Source organism: Mirounga leonina, unplaced genomic scaffold, assembly GCF_011800145.1.
Source record: "Mirounga leonina isolate KUSES-001 unplaced genomic scaffold, KU_Mleo_1.0 Mir_321, whole genome shotgun sequence".
In the NCBI taxonomy this organism is placed as follows: domain Eukaryota; kingdom Metazoa; phylum Chordata; class Mammalia; order Carnivora; family Phocidae; genus Mirounga; species Mirounga leonina.
This window is the reverse complement of record NW_023270680.1, coordinates 3,628,324-3,644,517: the sequence shown is the minus strand read 5'-3', so window position 1 is coordinate 3,644,517 and position 16,194 is coordinate 3,628,324. Positions and strand designations below refer to the sequence as shown.

At 46.6% G+C, this 16,194-nt stretch overlaps 1 protein-coding gene across 5 annotated transcripts in view; it reads right to left on the bottom strand.

The window, feature by feature from the left end:
* The window catches only part of RBM33 (RNA binding motif protein 33), a 127,124-nt gene that overhangs the window by 24,252 nt on the left and 86,678 nt on the right, over positions 1-16,194 (bottom strand). For all 5 annotated transcript variants that reach the window (XM_035029865.1, XM_035029866.1, XM_035029867.1 and 2 more), the window contains one exon: positions 12,458-13,090. In XM_035029865.1, coding sequence (XP_034885756.1) covers positions 12,458-13,090 — 633 coding nt within the window. The remainder of the gene's footprint in view (positions 1-12,457; positions 13,091-16,194) is intronic.

Genomic DNA, 16,194 nt, shown 5'->3' with positions numbered 1-16,194 from the left:
TAGCCAGCAGGGGATCCCCTGGGAGGCACTGCTCCCCACAGCATCCTCAGGAGAACAGAACAGAGCAGGTGGATGACAAACACTTGTTAACGACGCACACAGAAAGGGGGATGTTTCAGGCAGGGATTATGACGGCTGCTCAGCTTTCAGGGAAAAAAATTCCTATCAGTTGTGTATTGGAAAGTGGGAGGAAGCCCTAGGTAAGCTCTGGAGTTGCTCATATTCGAGGCAATTTTTTATACCTTCTACAGCTGTAAATGACATAATAAACTCTATAACATAAATTTCCAAGGCACTCCTAGGACCCTGATCACAAGAGTTTTGGTATGATTAACACATCCCACTGTCGAGAGGGTGGGAGGAGCTAATGTTTCTGGAATGCCTGCAATGTGACAAGCAGTATACTGTACAGACATCATTTTCTTTCAATCCTCCCTTCAAGGTAAATACTATTATCCTCATTTTGCAAATGAGAAACCGGAGGCCCTTGGTCACAGGGTACCTGCCGGAACTTCCTGTGTCCGTGGTCCGACGCTACTTCCTAAGGGAAGGACTACACCTGAACAGAACTGTTTTCAGCAAAAGTTGAAACAAAAAAAGACTAGCCCTCCTGCAACTGCAGGAAGGGTCACTATGATGCTGTGCGTTTGTTTTTCTAAACCACACAGCTGAGCACTCAAGGCTTAAATAGAAGTTATTCCATTTTGTAAGAAAAGTGGAGAGATTTCCTTTTTTCAACGGACAGAAAAATTATTCTCTTTCAAATCAGCACGATGAAAAGCTAATCCTTACATTCCAGAATTATTCCAGTTACCATGTGGAAAACCATCAGTGCATTCCTGACTAGGTTCTGGGCAGGAACGTACTGCTAAGACCCTCACACTCACACAGACCCAGACAGTGGTCAAGGAGAAGCAAACTGAATGCACCCATGCATCTGCAATCTTCTGCAACTTACACGAACAGTTCTGGCACTGAAACAGGTCCTGAAATGATTAGTACTTCGGTATATACATTTGAAAATACTGTTGAACTCAAATTAGGAATTTCAGAAACCTGCCAACATTTACATAGGAAATAACTGGTTGTTTGTGGACGGCAAATGACGTCCTCTTCAAAAAAAGGTCAGTTCACTTTGAAAGTGCATCTCTCTAGGTGGCCCCGCTCTCTTTCACGCTCCTTGCACAGCAGTGTGTGTAGATGCGATTTTAAGGATCTGCCACTTCCTCTAAACACAGATGAGGTGAAGAAAGTTTAGCCTATCTTAGACCAAACCAGAAATATTTTGTTGGTTGTCTTCACAAATGATTCTCTTTTAATGAATACTGTAAAAATGTCTTTTCGGAGTCGTTTTTCTTTTTTAAATGTAAGAGGTACTACCTGAATTAAGTAAGCCTAGGGAACACTTTATATCAGCTGAATCATTACCAAAAAATGAGGTTTGTAGCCACCAACATTAGCAGGACAAATTTATTTATAACAAATGGTTTAAATGTATAGATAAAAATGCCCATTGACACTGTCAGGGCTTCCTGCAATTTGACAGATCAAATCTTATTTTCATTCTTAAACCCCATGAAGAAGTGGTATCACTGACTTGCATTCACTAGTGAGCAAATTGATTAATCCCTCTCTATAGAAATCTCATCTCTTGATTACACCTATCAGACGTTAAGCAGCATTATTCTAGAGTGACAACACTTGACAAATTCCCCAACCATTTTTCTCAGCTTTTGTGGCCCTGCTAGCTTGTATTAACCCTGATGAAAAATTAATTTCCCTTATCTTCTTCTAAAGCCCAAAATCCAAATCCGCCAAACTGGCAACTCTTTCTGTAAAGGTATTATGAAAACCTCTAAAAGATTAATTGCATGTCTTCAGGTGACATTAAATTAATTTCTGTACTCACGACAGGCATCTGATACTCCGTACTGAGAGGACAGATAACATTGTCAGGACACACACAAGGACAGTGGTTAGGGTCCCAGGGCAGCCTCTTATGAATTCTCCTTCCGATAAGGACCACTTCACTGTCATGGCAATGCTGCTGATCTTACAGCCCACAGACCTCACGGAACAGGTTTCTATTAACTGCAACAATGCTGGGCCTAGCCCTGTAATCTTTAGAAAGCTCACTCAGAATCTGGACAATAAACGATATGCATGCTACGTGAAGTTTCTAAATATAAATACATTTAAGGCTCTATTTTGTCTTTGAAGACTACTCTTTAAAGGAGAAAAAGTAAAATAAAATAAACAGGCTAACATTTTTTTTCCAGATTCCTAGGTCAATTCTCTAATGAAACTGTTACAAAAGAAGAGGAGGTGAGATTATTTTATATTTGTTGATTCTCTGCAATCAATTATCCTTACATGTAGCAAGCATGCAAAACATGTACACAACTTAAGTCTACAGTGCTTCCCATAGAATTTCAGTAATGGGCCCACATGGGTTGAAGTGAAGCAACATCTCTCAGGTTAAAGAGACCAGGGCACACAGACCCTGTAAGTGCCCGGGCTTCCTGCGACGAAAGGACCTGACTGGCACATACGCTGGACTCTACGGTATGGTGCTGACAAGGCACAGGGGCCCTCGAGTGCCCGCCCGCCTTCTCTCACCAGCCTGCCTTTCTGAGATGAGTCAGGTTTGGGGAAATCTTTTAAAAAATACAACTGACTGGCCTTTGGAGGAACAAAACAAAGCCCTGAGCCTGGGGCGGGGGCGCTCCTGCCCAGGACTCTCCAACCTCTCTCGCACGAATGGACCCCTCTCGAAAGGAAAGGGCAGCTGAGGGTGAGACAGTGGGGCTGCTGCACGCTCAGGCTCTCCAGGCAGCAGGGCTCCTGTGAACTCGGGCTCTTCCAGCTGAGCCTCCCACTTGGGTGGGGCTCCCAGCCGGGGAGAGAAGCTTCCAGCTTGCCCGCGATGAGCAGCTTGGAAGGAGCTACTTCCCTGAGGAGGTAACATGGCTCCTATTCTTGGCAGTTGTTGGAAGTCAGGAGAGGGAAGTTACCCAAGACACTAGAGACAGATTTCCTCCTCTGCTGGGGAGAATGAGTTACCACATCCTGATTCCTAGTATACATGAATTATTTCTGATTTAAGCATTTATTTACTCCCCAACATCATACCCCTAAAAAACCCCAAAAGTGAACGTAGAGAGATTGATTCTAATGAACGATTGCTGATCTTGCCCAAATTTAGAAGCCACATGTTTAAGAATGCTTTAAAAAGTCCTTTCTCCGAAAGTTATTAATTCTGCCACTAAAGCATTTCAAAGCTCTTAAAAACAACTATTTATATACAATAGCTTCTGCTCCAAAAGGAAGTTTTTGGAATATACATATTCTCCAAGACGTGACTAATCAGGATTTATGCCCCAAGTCTCTTCCTCTTTTCCGCGAGTTGCCTTTGGGCCCTTCTACTGCTTATGAGCACCTGTCACAGGGAAAGGACCTCGCAACCAAAGAGGCCCACCTCCACCCCATCATCAGACTACCCCCCTACCAGAGAGGGATGGAGCCTGCAAGGCAAAGGTCTGGGCTCACCCTCGCCTCCGGCCCCCAGCCCTCCTGGCTCCCCGACCTGGGTTAAAGCAGCTTCTCTTACACTCAGTTTCCCTGACCGTCTGGTCTTCCCAGAACCTTCCTATGCCGAGTCCACAGCAGCTCTGTCCTTTCGTACCTCACTTCCAACTCATTTCCACCTGACTCACTTCTTCCTGATCCTCAAGCGTGGTCTCAGCTCCCAGAGACTGCCTGACACAGCGTTAAGCTTCTGCCAGAAATCAAGTGAGTCAAGAGGGCCGTGAGGCAGCTGAGCACAGGTCACGGGGTGACCTCCACAGCGTGGGACGCGCTCTGCCTTGGCCCGGGTCTCCGCACGAGAAGTCCTCACACATACCCGCCACTCAGCACAACCCAAAAAGCGCCAAACTGTTATGTACAACATAATCCCATTTAGTACACTGAATAAAGAAGGGGTCTGCAAGGGAACCATAAATGTTAGCGTGAAAAGACAACCAGAAGAATTAATAACAAGAATTAATGCTATTTTTCCCCATTTTGCTAACTGGTGCCGTCCAAATGTCTGCAACAAACAGCTATTACTTTCACAACCAGAAGTATTCATGGAAAAAACACTGTTCTAATTCCTTCTTCGGTATTTCATTAAAGAAACCATACACAATGTCCAGATTTTTAAAGGGAGAAGATACTGTCTCAGTTATTTCAACAAATGTCTTTTTAAATATTTATAACGTCCTTGAAACCGTCCTTAATCCTGGACACAACAAGGGAACAGAAGCGCAAGCCCAGCCTCAGTCAGCAGCAGTAACCAGGAAACAGCTCCGCAAGCCCGCGGCCGCGGCAGGAGCAGCGCAGGGCAGGTAGCCGGCGGGCCAGAGGCGGAAACAGGCCACATCCGGAGAGCGGGAGGCAGTGAAGGAGACCAATCCCCGTCCTACCTTCTGTGCGTAGGAGCTGCAACTCCTCAAAGCAGGAGTCCCCAAAGGGTGACAGATGGCTGCAGGATGAACACTTCGGTCTCTAAATCCAGTGCTCAGGAGCTGTGCCTAGGACTCTCTGAGTATTAACACTAGAGGTACAGCCTCAGAAAAAACCAACAAGTAAGCACTAGTTTAGAAATATACTTTAAAAAAAAAAACAAGGTTCAAATACTAGTCCATTATCTGTCTGCTAAAACTTTCCAGTGGCCCTCACTGCTTTCTAATGATCAAGATCCGAGACCTAAAACATAAAACAGCCTATAAAGCCCGTCTCCAGACTTGTGTTCTGCACTCTGGTCAGGCTGGCCTTCCTACAGCTAGAAAACTGGCCATGACTTCCCTGCCACAGGACCTCATCAGTGCTCTCCCCCATCTGCCTAGAAGGCTCTTTCCTTTTCACCCTGCCCTCCCTGCTGCACCCAGGTAGCTGCTCCTCTTCACCCAGAGTCACTTCATCAGGTCTCCCTATCCTGCCCTCACCACGCCCGTCAGGGGCTGCTTCCCCTGCAGTCAGGACCTCTGCCCACACAGCACCTGGGCTGCTGAGCAGCTCCTACTCTCCTGACGCAGCTGAAGTACTGTTACTGCACGCAGGGCTCCTCAGCCCCAAGTCACGTCTGCTGGACACGCTCTATCAGCAGCTGCCCTGCTCATGAACGCCGGCACCGAGGTGGGACCCCCACCCCGAAGGTGACTGAGGAAGTGACAGCGCCCCCTACAGCTGCCGAAAGCCGTGCGGACATGCACAACAGAACAAAATGCAGAACTACAACTTCGGGCCCCTGCCATGGAGGGGGGGAGCCCTCAGACACCCTCCCTCTTTGTACTGTGCACCTCAGGCACTGCCAAAAGAACATGCCTTGGCTAGCCTCCTCGTCCATCAAGACCCTCATTTTTAACATTTAAATAGTGACGTTACATTGTCTCGGAACTGCCACACAAGAACAATCCAAAAGATAAACTCAACACAGCAAAAAGTCTATTTTATTCATGTAGATGACCCGTTTCAAGAAATGTAACATACAACAGAATCTCTTTTTGATTCATTCATCTGTCTTTGGAACTCACCGTGGAAGGCTGGGCATGCACGGACAGGGCCCGGAGCAATGGTGCTCAGCAAACATACCCGGCGCCGTCTCTCCACTACACAGAGGCGGGACTGACCAAGGAGCTGAGCAGAGAACGTCCAGCATGAGCCTCATCATCTCCTTGCACCAGATTTCAGGATGTGTTCAAAAAGTGATGGAGACACATCAACGAACACAGAGCCAGCCTGAAGGGGCTGTCACTGGCCCATCTGGAACAATTCAAACCTCAAAACCAACAATGGTGTAACAGTTTACTGGATAAAGTAAGAATCCGTAAGCCCATATTGCTGTAAATAAATGAACCAGTAAGTAAGCGAGAGAAAAGAGGAAGCTGTCACAGTAAGCACAGAGTGCTAACATTATAAAAACATCAGGGCTTACTAAAAACAGTGAAAATCTGACAAGAAATGAGACATTTCCATAGTCTCGAAGTATCTTTCCATAAATGAGTTATCAATTACAAAGAGTGGGACCGTAACCCTAGGGAGAGAGATTTGGCAAACACTACCTGGCTCAAGGGATCCGAGTTGCCAACACTGGACAAATGTGTCAGGGGCCTCCCGACAGGACCCACCGAGGACACAATGTCCTTCTGTGGGGTTCCTGCCGAAAGCACATAACCTGAAACAGCACGAGGGAAAGTAAGACAAACCCAAATTAAAGGACATTTGACAAGCTCATGAGCCTCCCAAGGGCAAAACACACAAAGGCCAAGGTGTCTCAGAGTCCTGGGGACAACAACACAACACACGCCCCTGCGCCAGGCCGGGACTCTGGTGCCGGGCTGGGAGAGGCGCGCTGTGCCGATGCTGCGCCTCCTGAGTTCGGATGATGTGGGCCTGTGGTTGTGCAAGAGGACAGCCCACTGCTGAGGAGACACGTGGCTGGCTCCAACGTGCTCCCCGGCGGCGAGAGCGGTGAGTGAGTGTGGGAGGGCGGAGAGAAAAGCGGCCGTGCAACGGGGCAAAACATAAACTGGTGAATCTGATAAAGGGGGCGGCGCAGGAGCTCCTTATACCATCTTTGCAACTTCTCTTAAACTGTAATTACATCAGAATAAAATGTCCTCCACCAAACACAGGAAAATCAGGCACGTACGTGTTACCTCTTCTACCACCTTCCTAAAGAAACTCTGAGAATAACGTCTGAGCGGGGGAGGGAGGGAAGGAACCGACAAATACAGTCCAACCCCCAAAAGCAAGCTCACGTACGCAAATGAACTGGGACCTCTTGCAAGCAGCAGTTGGCAGCCTTTTAAAAATAAAATGCGTCTACTCTACCAACCAGTAGCTGGGTGGCCCTGGGCTCCCAACGCAACCTCTCTGAGACTTTTATTTTTAAAAATAAAAAGAGTATCACAATTGGACAGCGGGCTTTCCTGCTGAGGCATTCGGGCTTCTCCCATTTTTCTGTGTGGCCAGCAGAACAAAGGACTGTTTACTTAATTTGCTGCCAAATTCTTAAAATTTTAATTACCTCAATGAGAATAAAGCTGCTGAATTCAGAGTTTGCTTTCACTTCCTTACAGAGCACTAGAAACGGCCGCTCTGACTCAGCCGCTGCCCCTCCCTGGGGCTGCGAGGAAAGGGTGGTGGGTGGGCCTCCGTGAGCGGCTCCCACGCGCTCGGGTACCTGGTGGCTCCTCGCACCCGCCACTGCCTTGAACGCTCCCAGCCAGCCTGGGGGAGCACGCCGCATTTTCCTGAGGAGACCGGGACCCACTGGGGCCACGAACCAAGGTCACCTGAAACTAGGACCCAACGCGTCCTACCTGGACACAGAGCTGCAACCCTGATGAAAGTCCTTAACAAGGAAGCACCATGTGGCACATAGCTTGTTCTAATTCTCTTTTTCTGGTGTGTGATCAAAAAGGATGGCTGGATGACGACAGTAAGTTTACACTGAGTTAAACACTTTACATTTTTGTATTTGCTCTGATATTCCCTGAATAGTTTTCCGGGATTATGTATTGGTTATGAACAAAATTATGACTTAAAAAGATTGCTCTTTTGGTTTCTGAAAATTAAATACTTAAATTAAGTAGCTTTCTGAGAAATGAGCAAATGAATTTTTCCATATTTGAAGTAATAAAAAAGAACCATTCCATCAAATACAGCTCTTTAGGTAGATTACTTACATATAAGTAACCCTCAGGGAGGAATATCCAACACTCTTCATAAACCACCACTCTACACACACTTACTCCTTTTGTAATCTCACCTAGCAAAGCCAGACCACAAAACAGGAGTGGGAAAACTAAAATCCACAGATACATTGGTGAGCCTCACAACACAGGTCTCTTTAAATAGCCAATTCCCCTAGTTTTCACCCCAGTGTTTTATATATAAAATGTGACCTACTTTGACTAATACAGAAATGTTCAAAGGTTCATTTAGAGCACATGGCAAGTTACAGCTGCACAGAGCCAGGATACCCCGTCCCTCACTCCACCGGGCCAGGGGCCTTGTGCTTACACGCACGTCAAAGTGCTAGAACAGGAAGGATGGAAACCCGGCCACCCTCCAGTCCTGGATCCACACGACTGCTGCTATGCACCCATCATGACACTTTCCTCCTACTTCGGAATCCTTCTCAACACTCTCCAGTCAGTCACTACCACTTGGGGTTGGCAAGTGAAACCTAACCATCACCCTCATTCGAGAAGCCCCCGCTAAAACTTTTCTGAATCAATTCTGCTACATACTCACTGGAAACAGAATATCATCCCTGATCGAGAATTAAGGAACACTTTGGAACAAGGCAGCAGCAAAAACAACCGTTGTAAGTACAAATACTAAGAACCTTAGCTCTGCCAACCCGTAGCTGGGTGGCCCTGGGCTCCCAACACAACCTCTCTGAGTCTAAATCTAGTCACCTGTACCATGGGAATCCAAGTATCTCCCTCATAAAGGTGCTCTGAGTACATGCTAAGCACTGATGTGTGGTCAGCACTACTATTATAAGGCATGAAATCAGACTGCATTCCTGGAGGGGGCCTTAGGAGCAGCCCAAAAAGAAAGCAGACATTCATGGAGTGCCTTCCACATGCTAGAAGGCTCATTTACTCATTCCCACAACCACTTTATAACCCGGTCCACAGCCTGGAGACTGGGGCTCAGAGAAACGAACTGACACACCCCCATGCAAACGCGGGTCCTCCTCATGCAGAGCCACACTGTTTCCACCACGTCACCCCACCACGGACGGATGGACAGATGGAAGCGCTCTGTCCTGGCAAGGGAGGGCTTCGACCGCTACCTTTCGCGAAAGGGAACTTCACAGCGACCAAGGACCAAGAAGATGCCAACAGAGAGAGCCCTCCGTGAAAGTGAAGAACCACTCTTCGAGCTTTACCATGCCGCTGGTTGCCATGACTGTGAGAACCAATACCAATGAAGAATTTTTATTAAATTCTTTTTGAAAACGCTTCCTATGCCCGTGATGCATTAGCCGTAACAAAGAGAAACGATATAAAAGGACGAGAAATTCTCTTATGACGATTAAGGTGAATTAAAACCGCTTTAAAAATAAAATAATAAAAAGGAAGATTTAAAAAACAACCACTGTCTTAAGACTCGGTTCTTTCACATATGAAAAAACCCAATTTAATAAAACCCAAAGATAAATTATTTGATTATAAATAATGAAATACGGAAGTAACAAAAGAGAACTCTGTATTGATTCACAAGGTAAAAATACACCTAGAGAATCCAAATTAAGTTTTAAGGTATTTCCAATTTTTTTTTTTTTTTAAAGATTTTATTTATTTATTTGACAGAGAGAGAGAGCGAGAGCAGGAACACAAGCAGGGGGAGTGGGAGAGGGAGAAGCAGGCTTCCCGCGGAGCAGGGAGCCCGATGCGGGGCTGATTCCAGAACCCTGGGATCATGACCTGTGCCGAAGGCAGACGCTTAACGAATGAGCCACCCAGGCGCCCCAAGGTGTTTCCAATTTGTATGTCGGAATAAGAGTCCCAAGACATTTCTGCTTTCCTAACCATCCAAGGGACAGCGATCTGAATTTTGATTCTCCACTGGGCCACTTTCTAGCATGACGCTATGCACTGCCTTGGTCCCATGTCCTCTCTAGAGACCAAACAGTAAAACTAGAGGAGGCCAATGAATGGAAAGAATAATTTATTTTTTAAAGATTTTATTTATTTGACAGAGAGAGAGAGAGAGAGATCACAAGCAGGCAGACAGGCAGGCAGAGGGAAAGGGAGAAGCAGGCTCTCCGTTGAGGAGGGACCCCGATGCGGGGGGCTCGATCCCAGGACCCTGAGACCATGACCTGAGCCGAAGGCAGATGCTTAACCGACTGAGCCACCCTGGCGCCACTGGAAAGAATAATTTAATGGCATATATTTGATGCCAGTTTAGGCTAGAAAAAAGTAGAGGAAACAAAACTGACTCTCTCCAGAGTAAATCTCACTAGGAAAACTCATAAATACAACATACTGTGCCTTTGTACTAACAGGATGTATAGAAGTCCAAGGCTCACAACAAAATACAAGAAGAACATGAACAGACAACGAGATGCTTTTATTCCATAAGTAATTATAAACCTGAAATGCATAAATACGATTCTGCGCGGGTGTGATGTGCTAAGCCTGTCAGAGCCTTCCCGGGGTGCTGGCTGAGCCCCTGGCATTAACGCCACAGCCCACAGAGGAAGAGCGAGGGCCAGCAGGGCCAGAGACAACAGTCAGGAGAAATGTGAGCTCACCCAGCACCCAACAAAACAGTTTCCTCTTTGCATTACCTGCACAATTATGAACATGTTCTCTTAAGAATAGTTCCTACCCACACAAAAAAACCCAAGGCCTCCAGGAAAATACGATTTTTTCTGGTTCAGAGAAACACACACAAGGGTGATCCTGTGATAAGTTGAAAGTTGCCAACATGCTACTGCAGGACTTGTTGGAAAAAATCCCAAGATACAGAACATGTTGGTTAGATAACTTAAAACTTAAGAATTAAAAAGAGAGGTGCGCCTGGGTGGCTCATTCATTAAGCGTCTGCTTTTGGCTCAGGTCATGATCCCACAGTCCTGGGATCAAGCCCCGCCATCGGGCTCCCTGCTCAGCGGGAAGCCTGCTTCTCCTTCTCCCACTCCCCCTGCTTGTGTTCCCTCTCTCACTGTCTCTCTCTCTGTCAAATAAATAAATAAAATATTAAAAAAAAAAAAAGAATTAAAAAGAGAGCTAAAAAGTTGTTCCCAATTTTGGTAAGCAGCTGTTTTCACACAGCATTCCTCTGTTGTTTCTCTGTGTATTATAAAATTATACAGCATGATTCTGGAATAGTCTTATAAAAAATACATTTTTTTCCCAGTGGAGAAAAAAACAACAAAAATTTTAGTAGCTAAGTTATTTTAAAGGAGAGGTGTTCATTAGTTTGAAAGCTGCTCTCTGAGAGCAGAGCAGTGAACTGCACCTCCCAGCCCGTGAGAAGCCCTTACTTTACACCAGCCACAACACACGCACCACCAACCATAAATGCCACGGGAAAAGGTCTGCTCCCAACCGTGGCTCCATGGCCCCACGGCCCCTCCTCGTAAGTTTTTAACTCAAGTAAAAAAATGAGACATTGACAAAGTCTGCCTAAACAAGACTTTGACAAAGTCAGCCTGAAACAAGGTCAAAACAGAAGATCACAGATACCATGAAGCTGCTTAATGCTTGGGTTCTCGCCTGAAAAAAACAAATTCATACAATGATAAAACAAGCTAATGTGATAAAGGCCATCTGCTTATCCACACTCTGAATCACAATGAACGGAGATGAGAAAAAACAGATTTGAAAAAATAGCACAGCCTCTGTTGAAGATGGAATTTCCAATTCATATTATTCTCTCAACATTTTTCTTACCGCCCATGAAAAAGTCACACTAATTTTAGTCTACAGACCTAGAAATGAAATAAAACTCAACTCCTTCAACCACCAGCGACGAGCTGTTCCCCAGCCAGCTCAGCCGCGCCCGGCCACATCCCTCCCAGCCGCACGGAGAGCGATGGCTGTCCGTCCGCTTGGGTCTCGCCGGCCCGCTCCAACAGCCTGCGTGCGCAGTTCCTCCCGGCTCCCTCGACGCACAGGACACACGGCACGTGCAGGGCCGCGAGCGGGTCCAGAGCACGCGGCCTGGCGAGGAGGTATGCGTGCTGACAGTGCATCTCCCGCGGGGGCATCCGCCTGCGGCAACGGCGTTACCGAGCCGAGTACAGACCCCCTCCAAACCGCAACGCCTGGGCCTCGCTAAAAATGCTTTAGAAGGGGCAGCGCCGTCCAAAAGGAAAGAAAGCAACGAGGCGCGCCCCGCTTCTGAAAGCATGTGCTTAAGATCATGCATTACTTCCCTTCAGAATTCTGTTGGTCCTTTTGTTTTTTCCAAGTGCGGGGGAGATGAGCGTGGAAGGGAAGACCGGAAACAGCCTCCCAAACAGTGCTGCTTAAAAGGAGCCACTCAATATACGCGCTCGCCCCCCACCCACAGGTGCTCACTGAATCTAAAACTACACATAAAAGATTACTTGTTTTGTGGTAAAGGAAATTTTATTTTTAAAACAAACTTGATGGTTCTATCACAAATTCCCTACAAAAATAAGCTAAAACTGAGAAACACCTAGTTTGGGGACTGTCACGCTGGTCTTCCGTGAAGACTCCAGACAGACAACACGGGTCTCAGTCGGAAGGAGAATCGAAATGACAACTCTCGTCCCCGACCGCAAGTGCGGACGGGCTGGACCACATGAGTGTGACAGAGGCGGTTCGGACTTCCCTTTCTTCAAAACCCTTCTCTGGCAATTAGGACATTCTGAGTGAAGCACAGATTCCAAGAGGCACCAGTTACCTCGTCAACTTACCCCGCCTGACAACTTAATCACCCTGACCTTGGAGCTGACGTGCGGCCCATCTCCGCCACCGCTGTTTGCCCGGTGCATGACAGTCCTTTTCGCGCCGGGCTTGGCGTCCGGGGGCCGGCCCTGGAGGGACGCCACTCGAGCGGTCTGTGAGGGGGGTGGCGGCCCCTCCCCGTCCGCAGGTTTTACCTGCAGGACTTTGTGCTGAGCTGGACTCTGAGGCACGGTTCTGGCCTGTCTCAAAGGTTTCAATGGTTTCATCAGTTGTCCTTGACACTGCATGTTAGCACCAGACGGCACAAAATTTGATGTTTTGGGCGGAACAGTGGAAAGAGTGACATCTTGGTTTTTCACGAGCAGTCTGTTTTTCACGTTTTGTCTGACCTGTGCACCTGGGAAAGGTAACAGTGGGTTTCCATTGGCGGGCGACGGGGAGGCCGCCAGCTGCTCCGGCTCTGCCGAGGCCGGGGGCAGGTGGAGCTGCTGCTGGGCCAGCCGCTCGAGCAGCTCCTTCTTCCGCGCGCCCGCCTGCTGCTGCCGGCGCAGCTCCTTCTGCTTGAGGATCTCTTCTCGGAGGCGCTTCTGTTCTTCGATCTTCAAGCGATACAGCCTCGTTTCCTCGTCTTCGTCAGGAAACTGCAAGAGAACACAGGCCTGCTTCAGCGCGGAGGACGAGGCGAGGGGGGCCGACCCGGTCTAGCGCAACAGACTGAGAAAATGCCCCTTCCAAAAACGATCCATTCAGGATCGGAAAGAAGCCACTCAAAATCTGCTTGTAGACTTTAAGTATAACTCCTCCCTCTGGGGAGGGGAAAAAATTACACACAGCTCAAGCTAATTTGGAAAATCTTATCAGAATATTAAAAACTATTGAAGTAATGTAAATTTCCACTCATTTACAAGTTTGAAACCAATTAAACTGTTCATTTAAGATATCAAAATATGTTTCGAATGGAAAGGCAACGGTAGGGAGACTGTGCTGTCACAGAGGTTTTATCTGGCTCTTCTCTGACGAACCAACAAAAGGTGGGTGTAAATGACCTGAAAGGGCCTGATTAGAACTATTGATTTTTCGTACAGAATTTTCAGCCTGATCTCAAACTCATTTGTCACAGAATAATTGGTTATAATGAACAGCACAAGTCAATCTCTCTGACCTTGAACTCATGCACTCTCCACAGAATCAAAATGCTGCCAATTGCAGTATTGGAATATTAATGGTACATAAGGAATGCTTTTAATATGCCAGCCCCAAACCACTCTGAAAGTCTACCCAAAAAATCTTTGAGAAAGTTCAGTAACTTTCATAAAAAGCATCCCATGAGGAAAGTTTATTAAAAGTTAAGCATTTGTTAAGAATTACAATTTTCTTTTAAAAAATCGCAAATAACCCTAATCCAGAGATCCTTTACAAAAGAACATAATAGGATTTAATCTCGCTACAATTCAGCTAATAACAAATAAGCCTTAAGAATTAGGAATTAAGGGCGCCTGGGTGGCTCAGTTGGTTAAGCGACTGCCTTCGGCTCAGGTCATGATCCTGGAGTCCCGGGATCGAGTCCCGCATCGGGCTCCCTGCTCGGCAGGGAGTCTGCTTCTCCCTCTGGCCCTCCCCCCCTCTCATGTGCTCTCTCTCATTCTCTCTCTCTCAAATAAAGAAATAAAAATCTAAAAAAAAAAAAAAGAATTAGGAATTAAGACCAAAAGGCAGCTGAGGAGTCCGTGGGTGCTCCTAGAACCCACGCAATGACCTACAGGACAGAGTCGGGCGTCATGAGGACTTGCCGGGCATTTCAGAAGCCATTCCAACCACCTTGGTTATCTACTTTCAAAGTCTAAGACAGAGCTGAAACAGCAAATCTGAAGGCAGATAAGGGCTCAGGGAGGCATCCAGAGCAAGACACGATGTTAAGAGAAGACAAACAGGAGGATGTGGACAACAGCTCAAAGCGGGGCCGTGGCTTTCAGGGAGAGGCAGACTGCTGGGGGAAGTGGCAGGTCCAGAGCACCGCCATTTCAACACGGGAATAATTCACATTCTCCAAGGATTCTCCCCAAACAATCAAGGAAGAATTAATGTACGTTCAGGTACATAGGAGGAAATACCTGTACATAGATCTGTCTTTTATTATATCATTACCAATTGGGTGAACGTAGAGAAAATAAACCACGTTTACCCAAGCCAAATACAAGACCTCTTAAAAAGTAAAATGCTCTCACTCTTGGTCCACTGCATGTGTCCACAGAATGACAAGCGAATACATTAAGACATAAAACTTAGGGGCGCCTGGGTGGCTCAGTCATTAAGTGTCTGCCTTCGGCTCAGGTCATGATCCGGGGGGTCCTGGGATCGAGCCCCGCATCGGGCTCCCTGCTCAGTGGGAAGCCTGCTTCTCCCTCTCCCTCTCCCCCTGCTTGTGTTCCTGCTCTTGCTATCCCCGTGAAATAAATAAATAAAATCTTAAAAAAAGACATCCAACTTACGCTACGGCTCCCTGCAAGTCTCGCTTCACATACAAAGCACCTGCTGGGTTCTACAGAAAACTTCCCCAGAAGCCCGCTCCAATCAACTGCTGTCACGAGAAAAGCCCGAAGTGGCCAGTGGTTTGCCTAAAGCTCATTTCGCTCAGTTTATTCAGCCACTGTTACTAGAAAAATAAAGTGTCACGAGACTTAATTTTTCTGAGCCAAATCAGGTTACATATACAAGGAGCTAGCTATTAGGACTATAAGCAAGATAAAATTTTTAGCAAAAATTTCTTTTTATAAACTACCCTGACCCACTTTATAAATCTACCTAATTTTTTCATATATTGATCTTAAAATAAAAAAACTCACCCCCCTTCTTCTAATATGATCTTAGTAAATACTAACACTGTATTTTGACTTTGTGTTTACTTCCTCATGTGGTAGCATTACATTACCACTGCTGCAAGAATTTATTAGGAAAACCTGGGCACTTGAGTGGTGCAGTTGGTTACATACCTGACTTTTTTTTTTTAAGATTTTGTTTATTCATTTGAGACACAGAGATAGAGAGAGAGCATGAGCAGAGGGAGAGGCAGAGGGAGAGGGAGAAGCGGGCTCCCCACGGAGCCGGGAGCCCGATGTGGGGCTCGGTCCCAGGACCCTGTGATCATGACCTGAGCGCAAGGCAGACGCTTAACCATCTGAGCCTGAGCCACCCAGGCACCCCCAAACATCCGACTCTTGATTTTGGCTCAGGTTGTGCTATCAGGGTCGTAAGATCAAGCCCCGAGTGAGGCTCTGCACTCAGCAAGGAGTCTGCTTGGGGTTCTCTCTCCCTCTCCCTCTGCCCCTCCCCTCCACATGCTCGCTCTCTAAAACATAAATAATAAATCTTAAAAAAAATTTTTATTAGGAAAAGCTGACCCCACCCCCAAATTTCAATGGAAAGGTAACTGATTAGGAAAACGTGACTTACTCTTTCACACCTATATTACCTAATGAAATTCTTCACGCTGATATCTATATTATGTTAATAAATGATACTAACTTATTACTATACACGTTCTACATGGTTTTTAAAAATATTGGTGTAACTTCCACATACTGATCTTCTCCCACGTCCCAGACACAAAGGCCACTGTTAGCAACAGTGGACCCTTCCCTGGGTGTGTCACTAACCTACGGACAGCAGACTCCCATGCTTGGTTAGGACCTACGTCTCACAGATTCTGCTCAAGTGCCGCATCTGTATTTCTAGGGAGCAGCCTGGG